This window comes from Rattus norvegicus, chromosome 1 (assembly GCF_021556685.1).
Source record: "Rattus norvegicus strain SHRSP/BbbUtx chromosome 1, alternate assembly SHRSP_T2T, whole genome shotgun sequence".
Taxonomy (NCBI): Eukaryota; Metazoa; Chordata; class Mammalia; order Rodentia; family Muridae; genus Rattus; species Rattus norvegicus.
Genome location: NC_141534.1, coordinates 173441830 through 173468185, shown reverse-complemented (window position 1 = coordinate 173468185; position 26356 = coordinate 173441830). Strand labels below are relative to the sequence as shown.

Here is a 26356-nt window from a genome sequence, read left to right as displayed (position 1 = left end):
CCAAAAGATGCTGGAACATATAACAAGGACATATGCTCCACTCTGTTTTTAGCAGCCTTATTTATAATAGCCAGAAGCTGGAAAGAACCCAGGTGTCTCTCAACAGAGGAATGGATACAGAAAATGTGGATCATTTACACAATACTACTCAGCTATTAACAACAAGGACATCCTGAATTTTGCAGGCAAATGGATGGAACTAGAAAATATCATCCTGAGTGAGGTAACCCAGACAGAAAAGAATACACATGGTATGGATAAGTAGATATAGCTCAAAACTCACAATGCCCAGAATATAACCCACACACTAAAAGGAGCTTAGGAGAAAGGAAGACCAGGGTTTGGGTGCTTCAGTCCTACACTGAGGGGGAAACAGGCTGATCAAGGGCAGTGGAGAGGGACCTGGGAGGGACAAAAGAGGGGGAGGAAATAAGGGGGAACAGTATCAGATACTGCACAGGAGGGGAGAAAGGCACAAAGGATCAGTAGACCAAATAAAAATATGTAGCAGTGGGGGATGAGAAACTGGGGATAGGCACTGGAGGGTCCCAGGTGACAGAGAAATGAGAGACTCCCAGAACCCAGCAGGAATGACTTTAGCTGTAATGCGTATGGAAGGGGAGAGCCTGTAGAGACTACCTCAGTAGATTGGCATGGCTCCAGGTCAAGGGAAGGGGCCACTCACCCATCTCAAAGTTTTAGCCCAGAAAGATTCCTGTTCAAAGGAAGAACGGGGATAAAAGATGGAGCAGAGACTGAAGGAAGGGCTGTCAGCGGAATGCCACATTAGGGATCCATCCTGTCTGCAGACACCAACCCCAGATACTGTTGCTGTTGCCAAGAGGAGCTTGCTAACAGGAACCTGGTATGGCTGTTTCTTGGTTTTGGCCAGCAACTGACCAATGCAGATATGGATGCTTGGAGCCAACCGTCAGACTGAGCTCAGGGATCCTGGTGAGGGAGCTAGTGAAACAACTGGAGGAGTGGAGAGTAATTGCAACCCCATAGGAAGAACAATGTAGGCTGGCTGGACCACCTAGTGCTCCCAGGGACTAGACTACCATCCAAGGAGTGTACAGGGAGCAATTAATTCTCTAGATACATATGTAGCAGAGGATGGCCTTGTCTAACATCAGTGAAAGGGGAGGCCCTTGACCCTGTGGAAGTTTGATGCCCCACAGTAGAGAGGTCCTGGAGTAGTGGGGCAGGAGAGGGTTGGTGAGCAGGGGAGCACCCTCATAGAGGTAAAGCTGAGGGATGAGAGAGCAGATGTGGAATGGGTGTTTTGAATAACCAGGAAGTGGGATATCATTTGAGATGTAAATGAATGTAATGATTAATTTTAAAAAGGGGATGGAGTGAGGGAACTATATGGAGGAGGGAATGAGAAGGAGAATGAGGTTAGGGTCATCAGATGTAGAGAGAGTAGGGGAAAGAGAACAGAAATCAGCAGAAAGTGGGAGGCATCTCTAGGACATCCCAGAGAACTGGGATGCAAGGAGGTCCCAGGAAATCTATGATGGTAACTCTAGCTATGATACACAGCAATGAAGATACGGAGTGTTCATTAGCCACCTGTTGTAGCCAGGCAGGACTCTCATTGGAGGGATAAGGACAGCAATCCACCCACAAAAACTTTGACCTATTTGTCCTGCTTACAAGATGAGCCGGGACAAAGCTGGAACAGAGATGGAGGGAATGACCAACCAATAACTGGCTCAAATTGAGACACTTTCCATGGGCAAGAAACAATCCTTGACACTATTAACCATACTCTGTTATGGTTGCAGACAGGAGCCTAGCATGACGGAAAATTTCTATAAGTCTCAATCACTTGAGTTGCTCTACTGAGAATTATCTACTTAAGTCTATATCCAATTTTTATTGGGCTATTTCTTTTCTTAATATCTAATTTCCTGAGTTCTTTATATATTTTGGTTATTAGCCTTTTATTCATTTATTTATTTATTATTTATTTCAATTAATTTGTTTATTTATTCACTTTACAGTCTGACACATCCTCTTCTCTAATCCCCATTCTTACATCCTGTTCCCCATTCCTCATCTCTTTTCTTGTACCAATAAGTTCAAAGCTATTTTCCACTTTCTCTTGTATCATAGTTAAAGATGTGGCAGAATCTGGTTGTTTTAGACTGGTTTTTTTCCATCATATGTCTTAAAATTGTCTGAGCAGCTGAAGTCATAAAATTTGCTTCATCCCAAATTACAATCTTAGGTGGAGGACATGGTTTCCCATCTGGACAACTTACTGACACAGTTAACTGAGAAAAATTCCCAATTTCTTCCCTTTCTGATGCTTGAAGGTTTGCTGTTAGGTTGTTAGTATGAGAGATGTCTCCATTTTTGTGTTTGTTTTTTATTTACTTTACATCCTGATCACGGCCCCCTCCTTTCTCTTTTCTCAGTCCCACCCTTACAAATCCCTCCCCCTACTTCCCTCTTCTCTTCTTGTACTTTCTCTCGGACTGCTTGTATTCCACATTCGTCAGATGCATTTAACTCAAGGACTCTTATTAATCAAAAGAGTTCCAGTCCAAAGAGCTCTCTAGCTGCTGCCAAAATGGATGTTTTGTCAGTTCCAGGTGCTCCACACAGCAAAGATTAGGAAAGTCAGCTCCTTCTAAAGACTTTTTCAGCCCAGCAACCACGTCTTCATGGAAAGCAACTTCATCCACACATTCGGACAGTATCTTTCCACCCGAGGAACTGGTTTGACTTTCTTGGGTTCTCCACTGCTTCCTGCAGAGGCAGGTATGGTTCAGTCCTTGGTCAATTGTAGTTTGGTACTGACGGATGTGCCTTTCAGAAATGCCTACCATGGTTTCTTCTCAAGCATTGCTGTCCCCATTGGTGCTGCGGCTTCCCAATTTCTTCCCTTTCTGATGCTTGAAGGTTTGCTGTTAGGTTGCTAGTATGAGAGATATCTCCATTCTTGTGTTTGTTTTTTATTTACTTTACATCCTGATCATGGCCCCCTCCTTCCTCTTTTCTCAGTCCCACCCTTACAAATCCCTCCCCCTACTTCCCTCTTCTCTTCTTCTTAGAGAAGGGGACTTCCCTCTTGAGTACCACCATACCCTAGGTCATCTAGTCCCAGCAGAACTAGGCACATTCTCCCGACTGAGGCCCAAACAGGCAGTCCAGACAGGGGAAAGAGAACTAAGACAGCCTCTGTACCACTTGTTAGAAGACCCACATGAAGACCAAGCTGCAAATTTGCTACAGATATGTATGGGGTCTAGGTCCAGCCCCTGCATGTTCCCTGGTTGGTGACCCAGGATCTGCGAGCCCCCATGGGTCCAGGTTAGTGAACTCTGTGGTCTTCTAGTAGTGTCCTTTTCCCCTCTAATTGGCTTATGTCTATCCCACACTTCCCGCAAGAGTCCCTGGACTCTGCCTGGTGTTTGGCTGTGTGTCTTTGCATATGTCCATATCTACAGCTGAATGAAGCCTCTCAGAAGACATTTCTGCTAGGTTCCCCTCTGCAAGCGCAGCAGAGCATCATTAATAGTGTCAGAAATTGACTCTGTCACATGGAATGGGTCTCAACTTGAGGCAGTCACTGGTTGGCTATTCCCCAAGTCCCCACTCTTTCTTCATCCCTTCATAATATGTAGGCAAGACAAATTTTGGGTTAAGGTTTTATGGTTGGATTGATTTCCCCCTCACTCCTTTGGAAGTCTTGCCTGGATACGAAAGGTGGCCATTTCAGTTTCTATATCCCCAGCTGGTATGAATCTTAGAATCATTCCCATAGATTTCCATTATCCTCCTCAGGCCCAGACCTCCAGCTAGTCATCAGAGATGCCACCCTCCATCAATTTTCATTATTACCCCCCCGTCCTCTCTCATTCTCCCTCCCAACATAAAATTGCCATCCACATTCCCCTCCTTATTCCTCTTCTAACCACTTCCCCTCTCTCCATCCACCTCCAATGACTATTTAGTTTTTCCTTCTGAGTAAGATCTTCACATCCTCCCTTGTGACCTCATTACCCAGTTTCATTGGGTCTGTGGTTTGTAGCATGGTTGTCCTGTACTTTATGGCTAATGTCCACTTATTTTTTATTAGCTTTTAACTGTTTTTGCAATTTAGTCATTATCCCCCTCCTGTTCTGCCCTCCAACAGTTCCTCATCCCATTCCTCTTGCCGCATCTCCAAAAGATGTCCCCAAACTCCCACACCTATGCACATCCCACCAGGCCTACACATACCCTGGGGTCTCAAGTGAATATATACCATATGTGTCTTTCTGGCTCTGAGTAGTCTTACTCAGGATGATATTCTCAAGTTGTATCCATTTGCCTGAAAATTCACGATGTCTCCATTTTTAATAGCTGAACAGTATTACATTGTGTAGATGTACCTCATTTTCTTTATCCATTCTTCAACTGAGTGACATCTAGCTGTTTTCCGATTTCTGGCTATTATAAATAATTCTGCTATGACGATAGTCAAGCAAGTATCTCTGTGGTATAGTGGAACATCTTTTGTGTATATGCCCAGAAGTGGTATAGTTGGCTCTTGAGGCATTCCCAATTTTCTGAGAAACCACCAAATTGATTTCTAGAGTAGTTGTACAAGTTTGCACTCCCACCAGCAATGGAGAAGTGTTCCTCTTACTCCATATCCTTGCCAGTATGTCCTATCACTTGAGTTTTAATCTTAGCCATTCTGTTGGGTATAAGATGGAATCCAAGGGCCATTTTGACTTGTATTTCCCTGAAGAATAAGGGCATTGAACATTATTATTATTATTATCATCATCATCATCATCATCATCATCATCATCATCATCATCATCATCATCATCATCATCATTATATACCCCAGTCAACAGTTTCTAATTCCATTCCCTGTCTCCAAGAGGATGCCTCCTCATCAGACCTCCCCACTCCTGGGGCTGCAAGTCTCTTGAAGGTTAGGTACATCTTCTCCCATTGAGGCCATACCAGGAAGTCCTCTGTTGTATATGTGTTGGGGACCTTGGACCTGCTTGTGTATGCTGCCTGGTTGGTGGTTCAGTGTCTGAGGGATCACAGGGGTCCATGTTAGTTGAGACTCTTGGTCTTCCTATGGGAAGCCCTCCTCTGCAGCCTTTCCCTAATTCAACTACAGGAGTCCCCAACTTCAGTCCATTGGTTGGGTGTAAGTTTCTGAATCTGTCTCAGTCAGTTGCTTGTTGGGATTCCCGGAGGGCAGTCATGCTTCTGTCTGTAAGCGCACCATAGCATCAGTAATAGGTCAGTCCTTGGAGCCTTCTCTTGAGATGGATCCCAAGTTGGGTGGGTCAGTGGCAGTCTTTTCTCCATTTTTACCCCTGCAGTTCTTTTAGACAGGAACAATTCTGGGTCAGAGTTTTTGACTGTTTCATGACAACTCCATCCCTCCACTTGATTTTCTGTCTTCTACTGGCTCAGCAGTTGAGTACCAACTCCTCTTACAGAGGTCCTAAGTTCAAGTCCCAGCAACCATGCAGTGGCTAATAGCCATCTATAATGAGATCTGATGCCCTCTTCTGGCATACTGGCATACAAACAGACGGAATGTGTCTTGAAGTGCTTCTCAACCATTCGAGATTTCTCTGTTGAGAATTCTGTTTAGCTCTATAAAATGTCTTCCTTCTTTCTGTCTATCTATCTCTTTCTTCATCCTAAACACTGACCCCCTTCGACTTCACCCTCACAGAGCCCTTTCTCCTCTATGAGGGTTCCCCTCCTCTCCATACCCCCAACCTGGAGCAACAAGTCTCTACAGTATAATGTGCATCCTTTCTCATTAAGACCAGACAAGGCAGCCCTCTGCTACATATGTGATTGGGTGCCTCAGACCAGTCTCTGTATATTCTTTGGTTGTGGCTTAGTCTCTGGGAACTCCCAAGGGTACAGTTTAGTTGACACTGTTGGTCTTCCTGTGGAGGTTGCCATCCCCTCCATCTTTGTCAATCCTTCCATACCTCTTTGACAGGGGTCCCTTACCTCCTTCCAATGCTGGACTGTATCTGCATATGTGTCAGATATGCCTCTCAGAGGATAGCCATGCTAGGCTCCTGTCTGCAAGTACAACATAGCATCAGTAATAGTGTTTGGGTTTGGTGCCCATGCAAGGGATGGATGGCAAGTGGGGAGCATAACTTTTTTGTCATTTCTTCAGTCTCTGTTCAATTTTGGTCCCTTTATTTCTTTTAGACAGGAAAAAATGTGGGCCAAAAGTTTTATAGGTGAATTGCTGTCACCATTCCTCCACTGGGAGTCCTTTCTGACTACTAGAGGTAGTCTCTGGGGTTCTATATCCCAACTGTTAAGCATTTTGTCTAAGGTCACCCACACTGAGTACTGGAAGCATCCCCCATCCCAGGTATTTGGGACTTTCTAGAGGCCTTCCCCACCTCAGCAGCTGCATATTTCCATCCACTCTCCTAGCCATGTGGGCTGTTCTCCTGTCTCTCTCCAGGCCTGCATCAGCTCTGTCATACTCCCTGGCCTTTTCTCCTCAAACTGTTCAGTTTGTATTTTTGCATGCTCAGCATGCTCATTTCATTATGGATCTACATGGGAGTGACCCCTAAACCACACAATGTAGGAAACATTAGTCTATTTTAAAATCTCCTTTGCCAATACTATCAATCTAATTAAATCTTCAATTTAATCTCAAGAACATTTTTGGAAAATACCAAACTCAGTCACATTCTTTGCCAAAATATCACAAGAATGGTGGCTAGGCCACTTAACATTCTGCACCCCTGAAACTACTTGAACTGGCCCATCATTATTTCCATTGTTTTCAGGTTCACAGCCTTTTAAGCCCCACATAAAGCATGAAATTGTTTTACTAATGCAAAGTCCATGTTCTACCAACAAACACATGGTGAGATCTATCAGAGCAACATTCTGCTTCTGGTACCAGTGTCTGTATTTTTCAGTGTTCTCCTGCTGTAAAGAAATACCATGAGCAAGGAAACTTCTAAGGGAAAGCATTTAGTTGGGCATGTTTACAGTTTCGGAAGTTAGCCTATTATCATCATAGTAGAGCACAGTGGCATGCAGGCAAACACAGTGCTGGATATATAGTTGAAAATTCTACATCTGGATCCACAGACAGCAGGAAGAGAGATATACTGGGCCTAGCTTGGGCTTATGAAACCTCAAAACCAACCCTAGTGATACACTTCCTCTAGTGAGGCCATGCCTTCCTCCAACATGGCCATTACTCCTGATACTTTCATTCAGTGCTGTTTCCTAAACATTCAAATATATGAACATGTGTGAGTCACTCTTACCCAAACCATCACATCTGGGGATGACACTGGGAGAATTTGATTGTCAGAATCAGGAGAGCTGAAATTCTATAGTTAGTCTGCCTGTCTTCTTGGCATGAGCCCTCTCTTTTTCTAACTTTCTTATAAACTGTGTTTGTAAAGACCTCAAGTTTTGAGTCTATGGGTTTCACAGGACAGAGCCAAGGGGCCACAGCAACTTGAAGCCTTAACTACTATAGCTATTCTCCTGCAGTATTTCAGGTAGGACAATATAAATCAAGACAACTAGGTTGCTGCACAGGTTATGGTGTTGTGCTCCTCTGCTAGTCTGATGGCTGAGGCAACTGGCCTGAAAAATAGAATGTTATCTGCATAAATATTCACTCATGAACTGTAGAACCACAATAAAACATAATTAAGGCAAAATTAGTAATTCTTCAAATACCAAATCATTTTAGAGAGTAAAAAAGAACTGATAGCAGTATGTGCACCATGTGTATGAGTGGGAAAGAAAACACCCAAAGAAAGTCCATGGCAAGTCTGTGATTACTATTGGTTCAAGAAATGAAATGTGTGGGAAGAAAACATTAATAGAGGAGAAAACTTTGGGGGAAAATGGGAAGGAAATGAGGCAGTTGTTTCTAGGGACTGATAAAAACCTGAAGATGTGAGGCTGTACAGCCAAAGAACTTTTCGCATTCTACTGATAAGGGGGCAGAGATGGAGATAGTGCAGACCTGCTGAGCCTTCATCATTACAGTATGCCATATGTTTTTATTTATTTTCTGTTGAGAAAAAACTTTGCAATGTAGTCAGCCTGGACTCAGCCTTCCAATTACTCTGACTTAGCTTCCCAACTGCTATGGTTATAAGCCTATCCCACCACACCTAAGATATCAAATAATTTAATCTAAAAGTTGGAATTAATATAAGCTTTAAAATGACTTATTGGTCATCTGAGGCAGCAGAGTGACAGACCTGAAACTCTACATACAGAAACAACAAAAATGAACTCAACAGGCTCTATTTATATATATTTGTGCATATACATATATACATGAGATAAATATAAGAAAATGAGATTATCAACTTAAAAATGGGTTAGCATGGGAAGAATTTGAGGGAAGGTAAATAAATATAAGTGCCTGGAGGCAGGAAAAGAAGGGATAGTGATATAATTCTATTTCAATTGAAAACTTTTTAAAAATAGATTTTCAGAGATTTGAAAGACTTGTATATTGATCAGCATAGCAGATAGAGAGTGTACAAATTCCTTAGTAAACATAAAGGTTTATCTTTCTTTGATTATGAACTTAACAATGTCAGCAATAGAACAAATTCTCCTTACCTGAAAACTGAACTGAAGTTCATCCTGAATTTTTGTTCAGCTTCTATGTGTCCCCATATGAACTTTTATCTTTCTCATAGAAATTATCAGGAGAGATTTAGAGATTTTAGGGTGTATTTGTAAGCATATAATACAGAAGTCTCTCATCGTGAACCAAGGGCTCAAGGGAACATGTTGTTTGTATCCATCCTTAGCACCTCATTTTAAATAATTTACTCTTAGGAAATTTCTTTATTCAGTTCCTCAGAGAATTTAGGTGTGTTTCTTTAAGACAGATGGTCGGACAAGAATCAGGATGAGAAATGCTTTTAAGTGCCTAGTAATGAAAATACAGTGAGAAATGCCTGGATAGATTCTGTCTTTCATACCAGCTAACTACACTGTCACTTGCCAGTGAACCAGATGCTCTGAACAGCATTCAGGTTAGTTCACCAGGTGAAAGCAGGGTTATGTCAAGATGTGTTTGCCTCATCAAGATATTTTGCTAGTCTTCAAGGAATTTCCTTTCCCCTGACCAAGATCGCTTTGTTCCTTCCTTTCTTTAATCCCCTCCTCTCCAATCTCCTCTCTTCTGTTCCCTTACCTTCTCTTTACCTCCCTTCTCCTCCCTTTCCTTCCTTATCTCTTTTAACTGTTAGTACAGTAGTACAGAAGTCCTCCTCTAGGTATCTGCAGACCATATCCTACAAAAATGTTCCCATCCAATTTTTTTTTGTTTGTAGGCGCTCAAATTGACTTTATAATGTTACAACTATACCCTATCAGATATTCTCCAGACATTTGCTAGTGTATAACTGTCTTTTCCAATGTCTGGTAAACAGGAGGCAACAAACAAATGTAGAGTTTTGGTTTTGAAAATCTGCATGTCTAGAAACTGGCTTGTCGTGAAGATCATGGAGGCAACAGCCATTTGAGAGGTTTTGTTCCTCTCAGACCCAGTCTCTTGCTCTGCCGTCTTTGTCAGTGTGTGTACATTTTTACACTGTTCTTATAGAGTGTACTTCTTTGTTTTCCACCCAAAACAGGTGAGCATGCCCAAATACATATGTCTCATGTTTCCTGCTACTAATTCTTGGGTGCACCCCATTATTCAATAGGTAATACGTCTTTTATATATCGCTCATATATAAAATGAAGTATACAATGGGAAATAATGTCTTGAAATTAAACATATGTAATATAAATGCATTCACATAAGTATAAAATTATCGGAAGCTGAGAAATAGAAGAGAAAATAACTCAGCTTAATGGAGTAAGTGAACACTTGCCTGGGGGTAGGGGCAGCAGAGGACAATATCGTTAGATAGCTACAGATTTATTTAGTTGATAAAGCAGAAGGTAAAGTTCAGTTGGGGAAAACACAGGACAAAGCACAGGTCCTTGCATGAGTCTGACAAGGATTTTGAATGAGAGTCAGGATAAGCGAACTTGTAGACGACTTCAGACAGTCACAGATGTTGTGTGTTTAATGTGTGTGTTTGATTAAAGCCCACGCAGAATGAGTTATTTAATTAGTTTAAATGGGAGACTTTCAAATGATAAGATCAGGATTTAAAAGGATTGTTCTATTATATGAATGCATTGGATTGGGCAACAGTGGAGGCAGAAAGATAATAGAAGTAAAATAAACAAGAATCTAGAGCACTGGAAACTCAGCTAAGGGTACTCTAGGAATATATACAGGGATGCAAATAATATGTCAGAGCAGTTTAAGTTGTCTAAGAAGTATCAAGGCATTGAGGGAAGAGAGCAACACATTTATTTTCAGTGTAGGAGATGATCTTAGTAGTTGTCTATGTGTGTGTTATATAGAAAAACAGTGCATGAGTACAATAGCTTCTCTGTGATTGTTTTTATCTGAAGCTGATTGATGAAATGCATGTCATATATGCATTTGTTCATGTGTAATAAGGAAGTTCTACTCACTGGTATTCTAAAGAAATAAAAGTTATCATGAGTTATATTCCCATTTGCTGTTTATATAAAATAAAGTTTATTCCTTAGCAGATGGAGCAGTGATACTAATATCTTTGTTTTGTATATTGAAAGTAAGTTAAATATTTTATTCAAGAGAATGTCTGAATTTAGAGAGCTCAGAGTCAAAAATAGTTGTATCTCTCCAATACTTAAATCATTGACATCATCTTTTTTTCTACTTGTGTATATATATATATATATATATATATATATATATATATATATATATATATATTCTATCAGGTATAGAAAAGTCTCATTCTCCTTTAAACTAATTTCCTTTTCTTTTTTGTTGCTATTTTATCTTTATTAATTGGTTGTTTTATTTATTTACATTTCAAATATTCCTCCTCATTGTTTCCCCTCCTCCCTCTCCCCTTTGCTTCTAAGAGGGAGCTCCACCACCAACTTCATGCTTAACCCCTTCTAGCATTTCCCTATGCCTGGACAACAAGCTTCCACAGGACCAAGGGCCCACTTTCTCATTGTGGTCCCTGGGCTCAGTTCAATGGTTGGCTTTGAGTATTTGCATCTGTTTTCGTTAGCTGCTGGCAAAGCATCTCAGAGAACATCTATACTAGGCTCCTGTGAGCTTTCCTAACCTTACCCATTCCAATTCTTATTCTATTGCCCTTTAAAACACATTAAATATAAGTCATGTTCTGCAAAAATTGTTATTATGAATCATGAATGAAATTCCTTCCTGGCCTGCACAGCACTGATTCCTCAGGTCCCTTTTAGTGCTTTATGCTCACGGGGCAGAGCTCTGTTTCTGGTGATCTAAAACCTTACTCTAGCTCCTTTCCTCTTTTCCTTCAAGGTTTTGTATGACAGAGAAGATTCATATCACACATACAAGGGAGGAACAATTTCCTGGAATGTGTGCTCTCTAAACCAGGTAACAATATTTGGCTTAGTGTTTTCATTGTTTTCCGTTGACTAAAAAGTGTAATGAAATTCAGGTGTACATAGTCATCTTTGGTTTGCTTTTGCAACAATCATTTATGGGAATAGATATTTTCATCCAACCTGTAAGTTCTTAACCATTATCCATTCAAATGTCTATTTTACTGTATCTACTTCTATCTCTTATCCTCACAGATCCCCTCTTACTAGTCCTCTTCCTCTCACCTAAATAGATACCTTAGCCTTTCACATCTCATGGATTAGATATCATTCTTGGATTTCCCCCACTTTGATGGTATTTTTTATGCTAGTTCCATTGCTGCCTTCTTCTCACCTTTCAAAGACACTTTTTTTTCATTCAAGAAAGTTTTAGAACTAGTATAATATAACAAGTCAAAAAATGTTAGCTTATGGAGGCAATCTATTATACTTGTTAAAAAAGTACTCTATTCTTAAACAATTTAACTTTAGTTAATAAATGTCAAGTTTCTAAAATATACTTCTCAGGGCTGGAAAGATGAATCAGTATTTAATATCACTTCCTGTTCTCATAAAGCACTAAAGTTGTTTCCAACACCCAAGTCACGTGGCTCAGAAGCACGTGTAAGTTCAGCTCCACAGGGATCAAATGACCTCTTCTGGCCTCCAGGGAAACCTGCACACACACACACGCACACACACACACACACACACAAACACACAAACACACATATGAATGCATATGTAAACCTGCACATGTGTACACACATGCAAATGCACACACATTCTCTTCGACACACATGCACACATGTGAAAAAAGTAAATAAATCTGGATAAATAAGCTTTATTAAAGCAAAACATTATGTCAGAGGAGTATGAAGTACAAAGTAGAATGAAATTTTAAATCATGAATACACTCATGTACTTAGCCACTATTTTAAGAACAAAATTATTATCATTCTAGAAATCCTTCTCTACTATCATTATACTTTTTATTAGGGTAATTCTTTGTTTTGTTTGTTTGTTTGATGTTATTGTTTTGCTTTTCTTTCTCAAGACCAAGTCTAAATGATTGCCAGTGCTAACCTCAAACTCATCATGAAACCAAATCTAATTAGAAACTAACAAAAGTCAAAGTTTGTCTGACATTTTCTATCATAAGGGTGTGAGATCCTATTCAGAAGATGAGAACCTGGGCATGTTCCCCACAGAGTCAGGCGTAGGACACTTTAGTCTCATTATATTGGATTTATGTAGGCGCACTTCACAATGTAACATAATTTTTGATACTGTTTTGCCTATTTTCACATAAAATAAAGACCAGAGTTTACACAGTGAATAACCATAAAACTTTCCTTTGTTTGCATTGAATTGCCATTTCAGCCATTTCTTTATAGCATAAAATAACTGCAGATGAAAAGCAAGAAGTAATGTGGATAGTTTCTCTGTTTGGGCCTCAAATCCTTACCTGAATATTTGGTTGTAAAACAAACCAACATCTTACTGACATGGTTTTTTGACCCGCCACTAGGTGTTTTGAAATCTAAAAGCCCAGAATAATTCTTGTATTAATAAAGCAAATTTACTTTACTTTCACACAGTTAATAGAGGAAAATAGAATTGAACCAAAAGAGAGTTTTTAAACTGAAAGTGTAACTACTAAGAGTAACCAACTACACTGTTCTTATGTAGCTACATGGTAATTTGCTCATTTACACTTATTTAGATACTAGGATTAGGCACAAAACTCTATGTACCACGTGATGTTCATGCATCAAGTTGAATAAGCAAGGAAATGATGGACTTAAAATCTATGTGGAAACTAGATGTGTTGAAGAAATTCTGAGATTCTAGCACTTAGAATGCTAAAGCAGGAGACTCTTGAGTCCAAGGTCAGTCTGAATTTCACAGTGAGTTCCTTTCTCAAAAAACAAAAATGAAAAAAAAATGTGCTCTTCTGGATAGAGATAAACCAGTGTGAATTTTTACAGGAACTGGCACCTAATGGGAAAGAGATGGAAGCTAAGAATTAAGAGGATATATTTGTGAATTATACACTTGTTTCCACAGGACTGAAACATTGTTTTCCTTCTGACCATAGGTAAACAGGAGTAAATATCAATGGGAGGAAGAAACCAAACTTACGTAGTTGAATTTATTCTGCTGGGACTCTCAGAGAATCCTAAAGTTCAAATCTTGCTATTCTGTATTTTCCTGGTCATCTATTTCCTTTCAGTATTTGGAAACTTGTTAATCATAATCCTTATTCATATTGACTCTCGACTTCATACACCCATGTACTTTTTTCTCAAGAACTTATCCTTTGCTGACCTCTGCTTCTCTACAAGCATCGTACCCCAGATGCTGGTACACTTCCTTTCAAAAAAGAAAACCATTTCTTTTATTGGATGTTCTATACAGATAGTTGTCTTTCTCCTAGCAGGGTGCACAGAGTGTGCTCTGCTGGCAGTTATGTCCTATGACTGGTATGTAGCTGTCTGCAAACCCTTGCACTACTCCACCATCATGACCCAGAGGCTTTGTTTCCAATTGGCTGTAGTTTCCTGGGTAAGTGGAGCATTGGCATGCTCAGTGGACAGTGCGTTTACACTGTATATCCCTTATCGGGGACAAAATGTAATTAATCACTACTTCTGTGAACCACCTGCCCTCCTAAAGCTGGCTTCAGCTGACACCCACAATGTGGAAATGGCTCTGTTTTTAGTGGGAGTGATTATGCTGTTAGGTCCTCTCTCCCTCATTCTTGTCTCCTATGGGAACATCATCTCCACTGTAATCCGGATGCAGTCTAAGGAGGGAAGACTCAAAGTCTTCTCAACCTGTGGGTCCCACCTCATTGTTGTGGTCTTCTACTATGGGTCTGGAATATTTGCCTACATGAGACCCAACTCCAAGACAATGAGTGAAAAGGATAAGGTTGTCTCTGTGTTCTATTCTGTTATGACTTCCATGTTGAATCCAATAATTTACAGCCTTAGAAACAAGGATGTGAAAGGGGCTCTCAGAAAGTTGGTTGGAAGATTGTGAACAGTCAAGGGTACTGGTGCAGAAATTTGAAAAGTACTTGGAACCTTTCAACTGACAATATATTTCTAGTACCTTTATTCATTCTTTCCCTTGCTTTCCTCTTTTCTCACACTTCACAAAATGAGTAAACCATATTTCTTTCCTCTGCCTCCCTTTAATGATTTATGAATCTGCTAGGTTATTAAAAATATAGGGATAATAACTTTAGAAATTCAATAGAAATATATGTAATAATATGGTAGCAGAAAACTACTGTGAAGATAAAAAGTACACATCATGACCTATTTGAAGACCAGGAATATGTTATGAAGATTACTGTTCTTACAAAAGTTTTGTTACATAGATGTACACTTTTAGTCACCATTAATGGGCTAGAAAACAAACCTAAAGAAGCATGAGCTATCAGCAAAGTCACAGAATGTTCATCAATACCACACTGACACTGTGACAAGGAAATGAATATGTGACAGGAAACAAAGCTTAAGGAAACTATAAGCAGTGTGGTCATAATATTTACTAGCTATCCCATATTCTACAATGCCTCCTGTATGTGTTACTGAATAGTCTTCTCTGTAAGCATACTAAACCTAGAAAATGGTCTGGTTGTAGCATTTCCTTAGGAGTTTCATTTGAAAAGACAATGTTTGAATGGAAAATTAATATTGACAACTTGTATTGTCACAGAATGGCAATTTTTTAAAATAAGTTATATTTTACAAATTCTGTCAGATCTGTCAGGTCTGTGAGAGTATTTGAATATATCCATTAGTTTTCAATTTTTTAGGAACTCTTCTTGATCACTCTATATAGATCTCAATTGCTTATATCTATAATTTTCTTTGTGCATACTAACTGAGTATTTCTATTATAGTGTCTGACAAATCAGCAATTATTATTATTAGTACTATAATTATTATACTTCATAAGTTTAAGTACTTATAACTTGTTTTAGAAAAAGCTTAAACACAGACAAAAAAGTAGGTGTCTGGAACAAAAGTAAAATAAAGTATCAAAAATTATAATTATAATTAAACAATGAATAATGCTGAAAACAATTATTAGGAACGGTGACTGAAAAAATTGATTTCTAATTAATTTTTCTGATTGTTGCCATTGAGAGTCTTATGACAATAGCATCATGGAGAACATTATTAAAGAAAGAAATGAATACATGGAACAAGAAGGTAAATTATGTCTCAGACAAATGGAGACTGCATATGTAGGACAAATAAGGCATGGGAATTATAAACAGGCCAGTGTGAAAATGTGGAAGGCTCTGTGTAGAAAGGGAGAAGGCCTTAAACCTGGGCCTTACAATGAGATCTAGTGCTTGGTATATGGCAATAAACCAGTGCTTGTTATATCCCACATCTCATACCCCATTGTATGGCTTCTGGGCTTGTTACCCATATAGCTGAGAAACTTCTTACCACCTTTCCTAATCTTGCAAAGAATAATGCAAAGCAACATTACACCCTCTGGCATTTATAATATCTGATTTTTCTGGTACCTCTTGGAGCTATGTAATACTCTAGAGCCAGGAGTAACTCATAGAAGGAGGTAAAATAGGCCCAGTGCTTACCCCAGGGGAACTAGACTTGGACATTTATATGGTCCTAATGTAACCCAACATTTTTGTGTTGATGACCATGAAGTGTTCTACTGCTTACTGTCCTCAGGCAACACACAATACAAGACAGAAAATTAATCGTACACTGTGGGGAGAAAAAGAGGTATACACATGGTTACTGCATTAGAGATTTGGATTAGTTCCTCTGTAATAGGAACCAATGCCATATAAACCCAAACAACACTTACATAGATAAGCACAACAGTTGAGGACTCTGACCTTGACCTTATTTCTAGGATCTTATAAGAAAGGAGTATCCATTTAGACATTCCCTCCAATTCATTTGGAACAACACATCAACTGTGGAGTTGGAAAAAATTTGGGTTTAGGGCACTTTCTAGTGTGAAACAATGGTAAATATCAACTATAGACTCAGCAAAACTGTATGTAGGGTAACACACATTTCAAATACTACTTAGTTATACTTACTTTGAGAAACCAAACAATGTATTTAGAAATAGACATCAATAAGCTGTTATGAAGACTCTAACAAACTTCCAATCTTCAGTGAACAGACTATGTTGTACATTAACAAGCACTCAGAACTTTCAATTGTTGTAAAACAACAAAAAATATATGTTAAAAATAGAATTTACAATGAATAACATAGGTGAACTTCTGGACAAAGAATTCAAAGCAATTGTTTTAAGAAAATTCATCAAACTTCAGCCGACCAAATCCAGCAATTTAGTATTCTACCCAGGAAAGTTAACAGAAAGATTTAAGTAACTTTTAAAAGGCAAACAGTCAGAAGAGTTAGAACTAAAATATATAACTAAGAGGATTTAGAAACATAAAAGAAAATAGCAGAAGCATAATTCAACAAAAGAAACAGCAAAATAAAAAGATGTTATTTGGAAATAATGAGAAAATTTACAGGAACATGGAAATAGCATTAAAAAGTAATATTCTTTTGATGGTTTTCAAAGAGAATTTGGAAATTCCAAGTCTACAGAAAGTTTGTTCAAAGAAATAATATCAGAAAATTCCCCTAGCCCAAAGGACACAAAAGTCTTATTGGTGGAGGGTCAAAGAACACCACTTATAATCAACAAAACCAAGTCCATACCAAGCCAATCATTTCTCAGAAAGCTAAGGACAAGGGCAATATTTACCAAAGAGAAAGAGAAAAAGTCTACAAGATTCTCATAGCCTACATGACCTAGAATTCTTAGCAGAGACGTCACAAATGAGGAGGAATGAAAGATAGATTCATAATTGAAGGAAAATCTTCTAATCAAAATTAATATAACCAACAAAAATTCTTTAGAAATTAAAGATATACAAAGATATTACCAGACAAAGAAATCTAAGATAATTTATACTACCAGATAAGTTCTTCAGCCTGAAGGAGACTTTAATTGGTAAAATGAACCGCAGAGATCAGAAAATTCAGTGGTATAAGATATACTACAAAATAATTCAGAATATTTTCACATAAATATGGACCATACTTTATTTATATATTTATTATGAAAATTGAAAACAAAACAATTAAAGCACATTCTCCATGACATGTCAAGATAAATATAGAAAGATGCAAGAAACTGATCAAAAATTCAAAATGTCGAGAGCAATACAGTATGAATGTGGAGGGCTTTTCTTGTAGTTTTTCTTTTCTTTTTTCTTTTTCACCCTTTATCTGTGTGACAATACTAAGTCACTATCATTTCAAAATTGCTTGCTGTAATCAAAATATTTCCACAAACCTCATTGTAACAACAAAGCATTAATGCATGCTACTCATAAATAGTAAGAAAGGAATTCAGTCCATTCCTAGGAAAATTGGTTAACGACAAAGAAAGACTATGAGAAACTAAAAAGTAGCAGGAAGGTGGAAATAACGTAAATACAGTACTTGTATATGAAATTCTCAAAACTAAGTTAAAAAATTTAACCTCAATAAAACCACCAAATTGTAGTAATAAGATCTCACATAACAATAACATTAAGTGTTTGTGAAAGGTGAGGCATAGAATGACTGAACTGAATTGTTTGTTAGAGATCTACCTATGTTACCTTTGAGGCACTTATTTTACCTTTAGTAACACACACCAGTTAAAACACATTTCATATAAAGAGCCCAAATAATTACAAAAAGACCTATGTATAAAAATTAAGACACTTTAGATCAACACATGGAGGACTAGAGGAACAATATTAGATGGTAATATCATTAAGAGAGAATAGCAAATGGATGAATACATATCTTGTGTGTATACAGAAAAATAATCTTCCATGTTAAATACAAAGTTTTTCAACATGAATGCACCTCACTTTGTGAACTCAGATTTACATAAGAAAGAATATTGTTTGCTATTGCCACAGATATGAGTCTGAAAAGCATTACAGGAGATGTCAGAACCCAATGAAAATTACTGCCTAAATTCATTTGTCTGTAAACTCTAAAACAGTTGAGCTCATAGAACAGGGCAAGATGGCAGGTTACGTGAGGTAAAATGCAGAGAAGATGTTAGCCAAATAGCATAAAATTTAGGTGAGACAGGAGGAGTTCAAAAGGGCTACTGCATATGATGATGGTGATAACAGCACTAAGGAAATATTGTATACTCGAAAATTGCTTTGAGCATGTTAGATAAAACACATAAAGATCAACTTCACATTTTATATATGCCAATAAATTATACTGTGTACTATGGATGAAATAACATAAGATTGTTTTGGGAATATGCTTGTTATAATAGCCAACATGGTTTACCACAAATGAGGCATGCTGACATATATTACCTCATTTAATCTACACAAAATCACATGAGACGAGGCTTCTCCCAGCAATGCTGCAAGGTGAGCAAATTAAAGTGAAAAAGCATGACTTTTTTTTTTATTAACTTGAGTATTTCTTATTTACATTTCGAATGTTATTCTCTTTCCCGGTTTCCAGGAAAACATCCCCCTAGTCCCTCCCCCTCCCCTTCTTTATAAGTGCTCCCCTCCCCACTCTACCCCCATTGCCGCACTCCCCCCAACAATCACGTTCACTGGGGGTTCAGTCTTAGCAGGACCAAGGGCTTCCCCTTCCACTGGTGATCTTACTAGGATATTCATTGCTACTTATGAGGTCAGAGTCCAGGGTCAGTCCATGTATAGTCTTTAGGTAGTGGCTTAGTCCCTGGAAGCTCTGGTTGCTTGGCATTATTGTTCATAAGGGGTCTCGAGCCCCTTCAAGCTCTTCCAGTTCTTTCTCTGATTCCTTCAACGGGGGTCCTATTCTCAGTTCAGTGGTTTGCTGCTGGCATTCGCCTCTGTATTTGCTGTATTCTGGCTGTGTCTCTCGGGAGAGATCTACATCCGGCTTCTGTCGCTCTGCACTTCTTTGCTTCATCCATCTTGTCTAATTGGGTGGCTGTATATGTATGGGCCACATGTGGGGCAGGCTCTGAATGGGTGTTCCTTCTGTGTCTGTTTTAATCTTTGCCTCTCTATTCCCTGCCAAGGGTATTCTTGTTCCCCTTTTAAAGAAGGAGTGAAGCATTCACATTTTGATCATCCGTCTTGAGTTTCATGTGTTCTAGGCATCTAGGGTAATTCAAGCATTAGGGCTAATAGCCACTTATCAATGAATGCATACCATGTGTGTTTTTCTGTGATTGGGTTACCTCACTCAGGATGATATTTTCCATTTCCAACCATTTGTCTATGAATTTCAAAAAGTCATTGTTTTTGATAGCTGAGTAATATTCCATTGTGTAGATGTACCACATTTTCTGTATCCATTCCTCTGTTGAAGGGCATCTGGGCTCTTTCCAGTTTCTGGCTATTATAAATAAGGCTGCAATGAACATAGTGGAGTACGTGTCTTTTTTAAATGTTGGGGCATCTTTTGGGTAAAAAAAGCATGACTTTTATGTCCAAATACTTACAGACTCAAAATAAAGGAGGACAATGTCTTAAGTTCAAAGATTTTAGTCCTTCCTTCTCCACTTAGTTTATAAACTACACCTTCAAATAAAAACAAGATTTTTACCTTTTATTATGAAATTACTATGCCAGTATTTAAACGTAATTTATACTTTCCTTTTGTGGATACAGACATATCCATTCAATTGCCTCAAAAATTCATATTTCTTATACTTTTTTTAATGTTTTGAAACATGGTTATATACTTGTACTTAATTCTAAAATATGCACAATTCTAAAATATGCTATTCATTGACTATATTCTATTATATTAATGTACATATGCTTTCAGTGATATTTTACTAATCTGACTTTAATTTTAGGCACTGTAAAATCCCCTATTAAATAGACTTTCAAAGTTCCCATTAGAAATGCCAGGTTCTATTTTTAAATTCCCTTCCACTATCAACCTAGTTACATTTGTATTTTCAGAGTCAATGTTAACGTTACTAAAATATGGAATATATGCCAATTATTCTTCACAACTAATTTCTTGACTTGTTAATAAGTACGAATTCCAAAGTGTCTTCTTGGGTATTTCTCTTTACTGACAAGAATACAAAACAAAAGGAACAATCTTCTGATGCTTGGAGCTGGACATCACTGAGTTTTAGACCAACTGTTTCACTTTCTGCATTGTGAAATTGAAAACAAACCCCTGACTATGTCGCCCTAGTGTGTAGCAGGAAGACACCCAACATATAAATTCCTTTATAAGTTCATTTTCTTTTTTTTAATTTTATTATATATTTCCTTACTTACATTTCAGAGGTTATTCCCCTTCCCGGTTTTCTGTCCATAAGTCCCCATTCGCTCCCCTCCCCCTCTCCCATACGGGTATTCCCCCTATACAGTACCCTTATTGCCTTCCACTATATTCCCCTGCACTGGGGGTACAACCTTGACTAGACAAATGGCTTTCCCTTCCACTGGTGCCCCAACAAGTTTATTCGCTGCTACATATGCAGTTGGAGTCCAGGGTCAGTCACTGTATAGTTTTTCGGTAGTGGTTTAGTCCCTGGAAGCTCTGGTTGTTTGGCATTATTGTTTTTAATGGAGTTGAAAGCTCTTTCAACTCTTTCAATACTTCCTCTAATTCCCCCTAACGGGGTCCTATTCTCAGTTCGGTGATTTGTTGCTAGCATTGACCTCTGTATTGGACATGCTCTGGATGTGTCTCTCAGGAGAGATCTATTTTACTGGATAGTCCCTTTCCGCATGCATTTTTTAGCTTCATCAATCTTATCTAGTTTTGTTGGCTGCATATATATAAGCCACATGTGTGTCAGGTTCTGAATGGCCATTCCTTGAGTCACTGCTCTAAACTTTGCTTCCATATCTCCTCGTATGAATGTTTTCCCCTTTTTAAGAAGGAGTGGGAGCATCTGCATTTTGGTCATCCTTCTTGTTGAGCTTCTATGGTCTGTAGTTTGCATCTTGGGTAATTTGAGCTTTCTGGCTAATATCCACTTAACAACGAATGCATACCAAGTGTGTTTTCCTGTGATTGAGTAACCTCACTCAGGATAATATTTTCTAGTTCATTCCATTTGCCTATGAATTTCATGAAGTCATTGTTTTTGATAGCTGAGTAGTTTTCCACTGTGTAGATGTACCACATTTTCTGTATCCATTCCTCTGTTGAAGGGCATCTGGGTTCTTTCCAGCTTCTGGCTATTATAAATAAGGCTGATATGAACATAGTGGAGCATGTGTCTTTGTTGTATGTTGGAGCATCTTCTTGGTATATACCCAGGAGAGGTATAGCTGGGTCCTCTGGTAGTATAATGTTCAATTTCCTGAGGAACCACCAGACTGATTTCCAGAGTGGTTGTATCAGTTTGCAATTCCACCATAAATGGAGGAGTGTTCCTCTTTCTCCACATCCTTGCCATTATCTGCAGTCACCTGAGTTTTTAATCCTAGCCATTCTGACTGGTGTGAGGTGGAATCTCAGGGATGCTTTGATTTGCATTTCCCTGATGACTAAGGATGTTGAACATTTCATAGGTGTTTTTCGGCCAGTCGATAATCCTCAGCTGAGAATGTTTTGTTTAGCTCTCTACTCCATTTTTTAATAGGGTGATTTGGCTCTCCAGAGTCTAACTTCTTGAGTTCTTTGTATATTTTGGATATCAGCCCTCTATCAGATGTAAGATTGGTAAAGATATTTCTCTAATCTGTTGGTTGCCATTTTGTCTTAATGACAGTGTCTTTTGCTTTACAAAAGCTTTGCAGTTTTATGAGGTCCCATTTGTCGATTCTTGATCTTAGAGCATAAGATTTTGTTCAGGAAATTTTTCCCAGTGCCCGTGTATTTAAGACTCTTCCCCAGTTTTTCTTCTATTAGTTTGAGTGTATCTGGTTTGATGTGGAGGTCCTTGATCCACTTGGACTTAAGATTTGTACATGGTGATAAGAATGAATCGATTTGCATTCTTCTACATGCTGACCTCCAGTTGAACCAGCACCATTTGTTGAAAATGCTATCTTTCTTCCATTGGATGCTTTTAGCTTCTTTGTCAAAGATCAAGTGTCAAAGATAGGTGTGTGGGTTCATTTCTTGGTCTTCAATTCTGTTCCACTGATCTACCTGCCTGTCTCTGTACCATTACCATGCAGTTCTTATGACTATGGTCTGTAATACTGCTTATGACTCCCCCAAAAGTTCTTTTATTGTTGAGTATAATTTTAGCCATCTTGGGTTTTTTGTTTTTCCAAATGAATTTGCAAATTGCTCTTTCTATCTCTATAAAGAATTGAGTAGGAATTTTGATGGTGATTGTATTGACTCTGTAGATTGCTTTTGGCAAAATGGCCATCTTTACTATATTAATCCTGCCAATACATGAGCATGGAAGACCTTTCCATCTTCTGAGATCTTCCTCGATTTCTTTCTTCAGAGATTTGAAGTTCTTGTCATACAGATCTTTAATTTGCTTGTTTAAAGTCACACCAAGATATTTTATGTTATTTGACACTATTGTGAAGGGTGTCATTTCCTTAATTTCTTTCTCAGCCTGTTTATCCTTTGAGTAGAGGAAGGCTACTGATTTGTTTGAGTTAATTTTATACCCTGGCACTTTGCTGAAGTTGTTTATCAGGTTAAGTAGTTCTCTGGTGGAACTTTTGAGGTCATTTAAGTACACTAACATATCATCCGCAAATAGTGATATTTTGATTTCTTCCCTTCCAATTTGTATTCTTCTGCCCTCCTTTTTCTGTCTGATTGCTATGGCTAGGTCTTTGAGCACTATATTGAATAAGTAGGGAGAGAATAGGTACCCTTGTTTAGTCTGTGATTTTAGTGGGATTGCTTCAAATTTCTCACCACTTAGTTTGATGTTAGCTACTGGTTTGCTGTATATTTCTTTTATTATGATTAGATATAGATTTGAATTCCTCATCTTTCCAGGACTTTTATCATGAAGGGGTGTTGAATTTTGTCAAATGCTTTCTCAGCATCTAATGTAATGACCATGTGGTTCTTATCTTTGAGTTTGTTTACAAACTCTGGTGTAATTCTTATTGGTCTGCCTTTATATGTCACTTGACCTTTTTCCCTTGCTGCTTTTAATATTCTTTCTTTGTTTTGTGCATTTGGTATTTCAACTATTATGTGACGGGAGGAATTTCTCTTCTGGGCCAATCTATTTGGAGTTCTGTAGGTTTCTTGTATGTTTATGGGCATCTCTTTCTTTAGGTTAGGGAAGTTTTCTTCTATAATTTTGTTGAATATATTTACTGGCCCCTTAAGTTGAGAGTCTTCACTTTCTTTTATACCTATTATCCTTAGGTTTGATCTTCTCATCGTGACCTGGATTTCCTGTATGTTTTGGTCTAGGACCTTTTTGTGTTTTACATTATCTTTGACAGTTGTGTTGATGTTTTAAATGGTATCTTCTGTCCCTGAGACTCTCTTCTATCTCTTGTATTTTGTTGATGATGCTTGTGTCTGTGGCTCCTTGTCTCTTCATTTGGTTTTCTATAACCAGGGTTGTCTCCCTTTGTGCTTTCTTTATTGTTTCTATGTCCATTTTCAATTCCTCCACCCGTGTGGTTGTGTTTTCCTGTAATTCTTTCAGTGATTTTTCTGTTTCCTCTCTAAGACTTCTACTTGTTTTCTTGTGCTTTCCTGCATTTCTCTAAGGGAGTTCTTCATGTCTTTCTTAAATTCCTCCATCATTATCAAAAAATGTGACTTCAAATCTAAATCGTGTTTTTCTGGTGTGGTTAGATATCCAGTATTTTCTTTGGTGAGAGTACTGGCCTCTGATGATACCAAGCAGTCTTGGTTTCTGTTGATTAGGTTCTTGCACTTGCCTTTAGCCATTGGTTTGTCACTGGTTTTTGCTTGTCTTGCTGTTTCTGGGAGTGACTTGGTCGTGCTGTAGGCCTCTGTGTCAGCACTCTTGAAGATATGTTTTCCTGCTTTCTTTCAGCCTTTCCTGAGAACAGGTGCTCTGCTCTCAGCTGTGGCGGCACTCTTGGAGACTGTCTTCGAGCTCTAGGCTCAGGCAGGAATCAAAGGGTCCTGCCCTTGATTGTTCCTGTAGATCCTTGCACCCAGGGGGCACAGTTGGCACTATGTGATTCCCTCTTGGGTCTGGACTGTGGGCAGAGAGTATTCTCCTCTGACTTCTCAGGAGTATCAACACTTCTGAGGTTCCAGCTCTCTCCCCCATGGGATTTGGGTGCAGGGAGATGTTTGGCCAGATCATTTCAGCCCTAGGCACAGACCAGAACCGTGGGTACCAGAAGCTGTCTGTTCCTATATCCCTCTGTCCAGAGGCACTGTGCAGTTTCCCCTTGGACCAGGGATATGGGCCGAGGTGTGCAGAAGTGGCAGTCTGTCCTGCGGCCTCGAAATGTCTGCCTATAAATTCCTTTTCTGGTCTATTATAAATACTTAAAATTGTGGGGCTCCCAAGACCTGGTTGATATGTGTCAGAGGATTCAGCTTAAGTGCTCTGTTCATACCAACTGCACAATAGAAAATAATGTGAAAGCATGATATTTCATCTAAATCAGAGAAAAAATTAAAGAATAATTGGTATAACATTTTGTTTCTGAAGGAATAGTGAGGGACAAGCTATGAATCTGTTCTTGTAAAAAATATAAAAATAAAAAAAGGTATGGTTGTCTTTTACACTGCTAGGTCCGGCACCGCGGTGCCCCCAAGATATCTGCTAGATATCTTGGCAGAATCACATCCCAACTCCACGGTGGCCCATTGTCTCCTGCCGCCACACACTTTCCTACACTCAAACGTCACATAAAAGAACACACAACACAATAATCTTAGATCCAATTGATAAGATATAATTGCCCACTTAAACATACAAAACCTGGTACCATCTATCTCTTAGGAACATTAATAACAACCTGTAAATACACAGAGCAGAATCTTAACATCACCTGCCATGGCTTCTCACCCTCTCCTCCTGTCTCTCCTTTCTGATCTAGTCTTCTCCTCTTCCTTCAAACTTCTCTCCTGCCCATCCTTCCTTCTCCTCCAATGACAGGCCTCCTTCTATCCTGTACCTGCCCCTCACCTGTACTTTACAAATTCAATGGGGAGAAATTTCCAGTGAAGTCACCTGATTTCTGAGTATGTGACTAGGCAGCTGTCCTTGGGGCAGTGGAATTAGCATCAAAGTACAGATAACTTCAGGGCAAACCACAACATGAATCATTCTTAAAGAGTGGAGTGTGCTGGCAGAATATGTCTCCTCAGTACCTTTCTAAAAGTTCCAATGACTGCTTTATTCCTCAGGCTGTAAATGAGGGGATTCAGAACTGGTGTAGCAATTGTATAGAACACAGAGATGATATTGTCTTGCTTGGGACTGTGGAAGGAACTTGGCAGCACATACATGAAAGTGGCACCCTCACAGACAACCCAACCCAATCAAGTGGGTGCAACAAGTCATCCCAATCCCTTGGGCTTGGGAATCTGGTTATGGTTATTTTATAAATTATAGATAGGTTGTCATTTTAAAGGATAATTTGGAAATGGTTATAATTTTGAATATGAAGGAAATGGGATGAATTACTAAATTTATTCTTGAACAAAACATTGTGTAGCCATAATTTTATATTGATAGAAATCTTTATAATTGATCCAAAATTGAAGTTATAATTTCTTACTTTGGTACAGAATTTATAAATTGATACATATTTAATGTTTTCATTGGTATTAATCTTTGAAATTTGTATTGACATAAAGTTTGAAATAAATATTGTTAAATCTTAGATAGACATTGTGCC

General features: G+C 38.6%; 1 protein-coding gene and 2 pseudogenes across 1 annotated transcript; 1 reads left to right on the top strand and 2 right to left on the bottom strand.

Moving 5' to 3' along the window:
• Positions 1-2093: 2093 nt before the first annotated feature.
• LOC134484820 (replication factor C subunit 4-like) lies at positions 2094-9538 on the bottom strand (annotated as a pseudogene).
• A 4073-nt stretch (positions 9539-13611) lies between these two features.
• On the top strand, positions 13612-14538 carry Or13n4b (olfactory receptor family 13 subfamily N member 4B). Its single transcript, NM_001000735.1, is given in 1 exon segment — positions 13612-14538. A coding segment is annotated over 1 exon segment (927 nt).
• Positions 25779-26181, bottom strand: Or2ag21-ps (olfactory receptor family 2 subfamily AG member 21, pseudogene 1; annotated as a pseudogene).